This window comes from Prunus dulcis, chromosome 6 (assembly GCF_902201215.1).
Source record: "Prunus dulcis chromosome 6, ALMONDv2, whole genome shotgun sequence".
Lineage (NCBI taxonomy): Eukaryota > Viridiplantae > Streptophyta > Magnoliopsida > Rosales > Rosaceae > Prunus > Prunus dulcis.
The window spans coordinates 20,098,139-20,107,071 of record NC_047655.1 but is presented as its reverse complement, the minus strand read 5'-3'; the positions used below and the strand labels follow the sequence as shown (position 1 = coordinate 20,107,071).

At 40.6% G+C, this 8,933-nt stretch overlaps 1 protein-coding gene and 2 pseudogenes across 1 annotated transcript in view; 2 read left to right on the top strand and 1 right to left on the bottom strand.

Annotated features, from left to right (window-relative positions):
• LOC117630433 (probable mannitol dehydrogenase) overlaps window positions 1-632 on the top strand; it is a 2,078-nt gene extending 1,446 nt beyond the window's left edge. The window contains exons 3-5 of the mRNA XM_034363157.1: window positions 5-103; window positions 181-334; window positions 427-632. Of these exons, the coding sequence (XP_034219048.1) occupies window positions 5-103; window positions 181-334; window positions 427-632 (459 nt within the window). The remainder of the gene's footprint in view (window positions 1-4; window positions 104-180; window positions 335-426) is intronic.
• A 306-nt stretch (window positions 633-938) lies between these two features.
• On the bottom strand, window positions 939-4,102 carry LOC117630432 (annotated as a pseudogene).
• A 602-nt stretch (window positions 4,103-4,704) lies between these two features.
• Window positions 4,705-8,933, top strand: LOC117630431 (annotated as a pseudogene).

Below are 8,933 nucleotides of genomic sequence, written 5' to 3'. Positions count from 1 at the left end.
GAAGGTTACAGTGATCAGCACCTCCCCTAATAAGGAGAAGGAAGCAATTGAACATCTTCATGCCGATTCGTTTATAGTTATCCATGATCAAGATCAGATGCAGGTGATTGTTTGAACAAGTTGCCATGGTGATGATGACTTGATTTCAGCAGATTGATTTAGTTGTTTGGTAATTTGTAGGCTGCCATGGGAACAATGGATGGTATCATTGATACGGTTTTTGCCGCCCATCCTCTTTTGCCTTTAATTGGTTTGTTAAAGTCCAATGGAAAGCTTGTGATGGTTACTGCACCAGAGAAAAATATTCAGATTCCAGCTTTTTCTTTGCTCATGGGTAAGCATCTATCTTGACTCCGAATGACAAGTTGACTGCCTTTTACTTGTTGATATTTTTTGTCTTACCCTTTGCACATGGTGCAATTACAGGCAGGAAGATGGTAGCTGGGAGTCGGATTGGAGGTATGAAGGAAACACAAGAGATGGTTGATTTTGCAGTCAAGCACAACATTACAGCTGACATTGAGGTTATCCCGGTTGATTATTTGAACACTGCCATGGAACGTCTTGCCAAATCCGATGTCAAATATCGATTTGTAATCGATATTGGAAACACACTAAAGTCTACATCTTAATTTTGAGAGAGAGTGAGAGAGAGAGAGAGAGAGAGAGAGAGAGAGAGAGAGAGAGAGAGAGAGATGTAAATAATGCATAACGGCGGTGTATTAAATTAGAGAAAAGCAAACACCTTGTTTTCGTAATTTTATTTGGGAAATAAAAACTTCCTATATTCTAATTGTTCCTACTGCTTCATCAAACATCTTGTAGAAACACACAGAGAGTTATATGCAATCATGGCTGATGGATGATTCCTAGATTTAACTTTAACAATCTAATTTCTTATCGATGACATTTCTAAAATGAATGTCATAAGTTGAGAGCTAAAAATCAAGCGTCCCAGTTTTAGAGGACACAGAACAACTACTAGAAGTGCCATACGAATTTCCACTTGAACCATCGATAGGGACTTGGTTTAGACATTCTAAAACCATAAACCTCCGCTTTTTCAAATTTATTGAGAAGGTTGTTGACTCAAGAATCACATGAACCTGATGACGCATTAGAAATTATGAATAACAATCAACCAAAAGTTCATAGTAATGGAAATGTTAGCAGAAAAAGCTATAGTACCAAAGGTGTTCTAAGGATGACTGAGTGAAAAGGTGGGTCATGCAGGTGCATGTTTACACATTCATGGCAAGTTCACATGCTAACTTCATCCAACGAAAAAAGAGAGACGGAAAATTTGATTCATATGGGTGAAGTACAGTTTTACATTACCTGTGTATTAATACGTGCAACTTTGTGCACATTGAGAAGGCCAACCATGTTACCGTTAAGGAGCTTTTCCAATTCCTTGTCCTCGTCTGAATGAATGTTTCTTTACAGATTATTATTGTCAAAATATTCGATAGCACAAAAACAAATGTTAAAGCTGATATTAACCTGGAATTGCTTTGACCAGAAGCAATGAAATGAGAAGTCATTCAGAGCCCTAACAACAAAACTGAAGCAAAGGAAACAAGAAGCAGTTGTGACTTAGAGGCTAAATCAAATACAAAGTTGAAGACCAAATAACAATTTCCACTAACCATGTTGCAACAGAAGAAATGCTGTCATCAGTTCTGTATTTTCAGCCAAAAGAAGGAGATAATGTATGATCAAACTTTAAAAGAGAAAAAGAGACGAAAAGGAAGAAAAAATTGAAAACAAACCATATGACCGTGGCCACCAAAAATACCTTATGGATTATTAGTTTCATTACACGCCAAGTAGTGGAGTCTTAATGACAACTCTTGAGGACTCAAATTCAGATTTTCTTAAAATATACAAGAACCATTAAAAAAACAAAAAAGAATTACAACATCCGGCGGCAATCTCATTTGATTTTTTAAGATCAAAGAGGTTATAAACAGTTCTTAGAAATAAAAGGTTAAATGTAATTGTTTCATTTCCTCGCACAAGCTGCAAAAATGAATACTAAAGACATTCAATTTCATGAAATCTGTACTGGTCCCACCATAAAATACACGCACACACGCATAAACATGACATAGAGTCACTGAAAATTCGTCTCCACAATGAACAAAGCTAGTTTGACATTGTGAAAAACCAATTGGCATGCATATAATTTTACTAACCAGATATGTCACATCCTATAAGTATATCTCTAGGCAGGAAAACATAAGACAACAGTAGCATACCTTGGAAATTGAGATTAAAATGTGGCGCAATGGTCATGAAGGGCAACAAGATTTGGAGACTCTTGAATGCTAAACCAATCAATACACGTCCTGCTTAGAAATTACCTCTCCAAGGGCTTCCCAAAATCAAATTCGTTGCAGAACTCATGTTTTCTATTTGGACAACGACAACATAACAAACCGCTCTTGAAATCTAAACTAGTTATGAGCGAAGGAGGCATATCTCATACTAAATAAAATAAGGACAAACTTGCCACCTTGACTATCAAAACTCTGCTGATTTTCCCAAAAATACTTCTTATATTGCCAAGCTATTCTCAACCCTTTCTCCTGAAAATTAATAAAAGAAATTATAAATTTCCTAATGTTCACCCTACAAACAGAATTATTGAACAAATACATGGAGAGAAGAATGGAAGAAGAGAACAACCTGATCAGGATCTCGATGACTAGACTTATCATCTTTGGGTAAAGCTGGACAAGGCAAAGTACCGAGAAACTGTCTTGGGTCCTTGGATGGGCTTGCACAGAGAAGGGGTTGGTTGTGAACGAGTCCTTGAGACATAAAATTTCTAATCAAAAGCATATGATGAGATACTTCTGCATCTTCCATCACCGTGACTAGGCTTCCTAGGGAAAGCCCACCACCTAAAATCTCTACAAACCAAAGACAACCTTATAAAACTTCTACAAATAAAAATAAATAAATAAATAAAAAGGTACAATAATTTTAAAAAAACAAAATCCAATTTAATCACCTCAGCTTGGTTTAACTATTGCCGATAAACTATTAGTGATAGAAGATTACTGTCAAGTTCCAGTATCCCAGATGAAATGTGTAAAGATATCAATTGTCCTAGTGCTGCCACGTGTAAGAAGATTGAAGAATAAAGCCGTTGAGATATTGTTAGACCTGTTAGGCAGTTTAGGAAAACTGTTAGTATTGATAAGAGAAGGTTAGAGATGTTAGAGAGGTTAGAAAACACGTGAACAAGGCTTTAACTCAGCTGATATAAAGTCTGTAGTTGTGCTCAATTGAACTTAATGAGAAATACAACAAGTCTCTTCTCTATCTCTGAAATTCTCTCTGCTCTCTCTGCTTTACTTCTTTTCTCTCTGCTCTACATTTCTTTTCAATCTTCCTATGCCATTAGGACCACGCTTGAGTCCAGGGATTTGAGGTGAGTTTGCAGCTACAAAGTTGGGAGAGAAGCAACTTGTCCGAATCTTGGTCGCAGACATGGCTGCAGAAAACACCCTCTACCAATCTCAATCAGAGCACCTAAATAACAGGGGAATGAAGATTATGAAATGTAATAATTAACTTTAACCAATATCTAAAGGAACAAAATGTTTCATGTTAATCCTACAGACAAGGACTTACAACCACACAGACGCAGAGTCCATTTTCAACAAGAATGCTGCTGCTTTTACCCTTGATAACTCAGAGCATTTATCGTATCCAGGGATTAGGATTTGATTACTTTCAAAAGGGTTTTTTTTTATAAAAAGGAATTCTATTTTCCAATATACCGTACTTCCATTCAATTATATCATGCATGCATGTATCCTAGTGTTGTTATAGAAGTTCTTTTCATCGAACAGTTGGTGTGCATTGTAACCACACGACAATTTTCACACAGAACTAGCAAGAGTAAGTCATAATAACAACTGAAATACAAATGCATAGATACATATATGAATAAACAATGAAAGAAGCATTAAGAATATACATAAGTGAATCATAAACAGGCTTCAAACCCATAGTTTTGGTTTATTATAATTGGTTTTCTAAATTTTGCTTTAGTTTCTTTCTGTGGAACCAAACGGAAAATTAGTTAATTGTGGTAGTAGCAGCTTTAAATTAGGAGGCTCACCCAACCTCTCTTCTGTTCCGTGGCACTTTGCGACAAAATAAAACAGCACGCAAAACGCAGCGTCTTGGACTGGCATCTTCCATATGGGCTGCTTTTGACAAATGAAACAAACCAAATTGTAGAAGCATCTGGACCTAGTAGCAATTTGCATTAAACTTAAGTGGTTTTTATTTTATTTTAAATACAAGCGCTAGACTATTCTGAAATAAAGTTGAGTGCAAAGGAATAGGTTTACTGCATTCGTCAATTGGCCTAACCCACGTTTACTGAAACTTACAAGCTAACTATAAACCATCTCACCTTGATTTTAACATATTGCACTTGTTATTATTATTTTAACAAACAAAAAAAAAAACTGAAAAATTTGTATCAGAATTTGGCCAATTATTGCCGACGGTTTGGTAAAAGAGTCCATTTTGACCTAATCTTTGTACTAGTTCTTAGCTCAAAAAATAATATGATTTCATTGAAGACGTATCGATCTTTCATACTGTAAATATATGCATGTCATCATCTCAAATAAAAAAAAACAACTTGATATCTTCGGAAAATTGGAGCTAGGGACAATGTCTAAAGCAGCAGCTGAAGCAAAACAACCTGTCAATGCCTACGGATGGGCTGCTAGAGATTCCTCAGGAGTTCTCTCCCCCCTTTAACTTCAGTAGGAGGTAATAAATTCAACCTCTTCGTTTTTTTTTTTGACATTCGACTGCATAAGATAAAACCAATTGCTAATAAATGGAGAGGCTCAAAATCTTTTAAACTATGTATTGTGCATGACTTGTAATTTCTAATATATGAGGATCGTTGCATGATTTTGTGTACAGGGCTAACGGCGATAATGATATCACCATAAAGATACTCTACTCTTGCAATTTTCCATGGAGACACTCATCTAGTCAAGAATAGAGTATGGCCGACCCTCTATCCTACTGTCCCCGGGTAAAAATTATAGACAAGGTTGGTGAAATTTATTAACTATCGAGATAAGAACTTTTGACTTGCAATGTCCCTAAAGTATAAGTTATGCTACTTACCTTTTTCTATGGCAATTTACCTTTGTTGAGGCCCAAAAAATCCAAGGCTAGACCTAAATATATTCCCGGCCTAATGCGATACCTTACTGAGAAGAAATCTGATTTGGGCTCGCGAAAGTTTCGTCATACACTCTGGCACGAGTCACGATCGACGTGCCACACCAAGCAAATATGTAACTTGTCACGCTAAGAGTTGTAGCAAGCCTATAAAATGCACTGGCTTTATGAACCCATGCTAATTATCCCGCCAAGCGCCGTTTTGACTTGACCATAGCCATTTACAATACGATGAAATTCGAGCATGAGCACACCAATCAACATGTCATGCGAAGCAAAAAACCCTTTATTTTACACTTAGCCACGCTACAAACTTAAGTGGACCCTAGCCACGCAAATGCTCGGGGCTTGCTAAGTGGGTTGTGGTATGGATGGTAATGAGTATTCATGAGGCCCATTGATGAGCCAAGAAATGGAAGTTTTGGACTGCTTGGGAGCCCCAAAACTCGAGCTCATTTCTTGAGCCCAAATATGTGGGTAAGCATAAAAGACACAAAAAGGTAGTCCATTACTTTAGAAAATTGGTTCATCACCTTAATAAAAATTGTCCATCACTTTAAGAAGTTGGCACATTCCCTTAGTAGACTAACCCATCACCCTAGGAAGGCCCAAATGACCAAGAAAATATCTGAAAGTCTCCAGCACGTGGCTGGAGACCAAAACCACGACAAAGTCCAAGGGTTGCCCATGTATGTAGACTGCTAGGAGACTCCAACACGTGGCCAAAGCAAACCTCAAGGTAGATCATTCAAAAAAACCAAAGGATATTAGCGCGTGCAGGTTGTTAGGAGAAAAAGCACCATTTAGACCAACGCCCTTACCCATTTTATTTCTCCTACTAGCTCTTGCCATGAAATATGGGAGGAAAGAAGGTGAGGTAGTAGCTAAAGATAGGAGATAGCCACTGGAACAGCTGCAGGAAGGCTCTAGATGTAAGATCCCACATCAAACAAGGGAGAGGGGGTGATGTGCCTTATATGTGCACACCCGCATCCATCTAGCATGAGGCCTTTTGGGAGCTCACTGGCTTCGGAGTCGTAGGAACTCCGAAGTTAAGCGAGTTGGGGGCTAGAGCAATCCCAGGATGGGTGACCCACTGGGAAGTTGCTCGTGAGTTCCCAGAAACAAAACCGTGAGGGCAGAGAGGGGGGCCCAAAGCGGACAATATCGTGCTACGGCGGAGTTGATCCCGGGATGTGATAATTTGGTATCAGAGCCACTCTGCCGTGTGGTGCGAGTGTGCCGACGGGGACGTCGGGCCCTTAAGGGGGTGGATTGTAAGATCCCACATCAAACAACGGAGAGGGGGTGATGTGCCTTATATGTGCACACCCGCATCCATCTAGCACGAGGCCTTTTGGGAGCTCACTGGCTTCGGGGTCGTAGGAACTCCGAAGTTAAGCGAGTTGGGGGCTAGAGCAATCCCAGGACGGGTGACCCACTGGGAAGTTGCTCGTGAGCTCCCAGAAACAAAACCGTGCGGGCAGAGAGGGGGCCCAAAGCGGACAATATCGTGCTACGGCGGAGTTGATCCCAGGATGTGACACTAGAGCTCCCAAAAATCTTGTCTCTGTGTGTTTGGACTGAGAAGGATTTCACAAAAATGAGGATGAATCGAAGGAGGAAAAGAGAAAGGGAAGAGAAGACTTGGCAGATTGAGGAAGAACCAGCTAGGGTTTCTTGGGATGAAGGAGCTTCCAGCCCCTATAAAAAAGGGCATCTCCTACCTATCATCACACATGTAACATCTCACATCGACCAACGGAGAGGGGCTAATGTGCCTTATATGTACATGCTCACCTCCATCTAGCACGAGGCCTTTTGGGAGCTCACTGGCTTCGGAGTCATGGGAACTCTGAAGTTAAGTGAGTTGGGGCTAGAGCAATCCCAGGATAGGTGACCCACTGGGAAGTTGCCCGTGAGTTCCCAGAAACAAAACCGTGAGGGCAGAGAGGGTGGCCTAAAACGGACAATATCGTGCTCTGGCAGAGCCGATCTCAAGATGTGACAATTAACGGGGGTGGATTGTAAAATCCCACATCAACCAACGGAGAGGAGGTGATGTGCCTTATATGTAAATGCGCACCTCCATCTAGCACGAGGCCTTTTGGGAGCTCACTAGCTTCGGAGTCATGGGAACTCCGAAGTTAAGCGAGTTAGGGCTAGAGCAATCCCAGGATGGGTAACCCACTAGGAAGTTGCCCGTGAGTTCCCAGAAACAAAACCGCGAGGATAGAGAGGGTGGCCCAAAACGGACAATATCATTCTCCAGCAAAGTTAATCTCAATATGTGACAATTAAGAGGGGTGGATTGTAACATCCCACATCAACCAACGGAGATGGGGTGATGTGCCTTATATGTAAATGTCCACCTCCATCTAGCACGAGGCCTTTTGGGAGCTCATTGGCTTCGGAGTCATGGGAACTCCAAAGTTAAGCGAGTTGGGGCTAGAGCAATCCCAGGATGGGTGACCCACTAGGAAGTTGCCCATGAGTTCCCAAAAACTAACCATGAGGGTAGAGAGGGTGGCCCAAAACGGACAATATAGTTCTTCGGCAGAGCTGATCTCGGGATGTGATAATTAAGGGGGGTGGATTGTAACATCCCACATCAACCAACGGAGATGGGGTGATGTGCTTTGTATGTAAATGCCCACCTCCATCTAGCACGAGGCCTTTTAGGAGCTCACTAGCTTCGGAGTCATGGGAACTCCGAAGTTAAGCGAGTTGGGGCTAGAGTAATTTCAAGATGGGTGATCCACTGAGAAGTTGCTCGTGAGTTCCCAGAAACAAAACCGTGAGTGCAGAGAGGGTGGCTCAAAGCGGACAATATCGTGCTACGACGGAGCCGACCCCGGGATGTGGCAACACACATCCAAAGAGAGCAAGCATCACCTCTCATCCTTGAACTCAGACACAATGACAGATCCATCTATTTGCTCTTTACAACAACCCAGGCCCATTCATAGTTGCCAAAAAGAAAAAGCCCCTACAACCTTTTATTATTATTTACTCTTTGAACCCAAAAAAAATTACATTGCAAATTTATTGGAATGATATATCAATCAATACTAAAGATTGTAAATTTATTGAAATGATATATCAATCAATACTAAAGACTTTGTATTATTAAATAAATTTATCACATTTTGTTTGATAACTTTTGCAGGCATGAGATTGTGGGTCAAGTGACAAGCATTGGGCATAATGTCACAAAATTTAGAGTTGGAGATATAGCCGGAGTAGGGTGCATAATAGGTTCGTGTGGCCCATGCGATAACTGTAAACAAGACTTAGAAAATTACTGCCCCAAAATGTTATGGACCTTCAATGGACATCATGAAGATGGGACAAGAGCCTTTGGTGGGTATTCAGATAACATGGTTGTCGAAGAGCGCTATGCAATCCTAATCCCAAATGGTTTTGCATTAGCTGGTACTGCCCCATTGTTGTGTGCCGGGATCACCGCATATAGCCCCCTGAAATATTTTGGACTCTCAAAGCTTGACAGACACTTGGGCGTGGCCGAGTTTGGTGGCGTTGGTCACATGGCTGTGAAGTTTGCCAAAGCTTTTGGAGCGAAGGTCACTGTGATAAGTTCCTCTCCAAGTAAGAAGAAAGAAGCAGTGGAAAGGCTTGGTGCTGATTCTTTTTTGGTCAGTCATAATTAGGAGCAACTAGAGGTAATTATTAAGTATTAA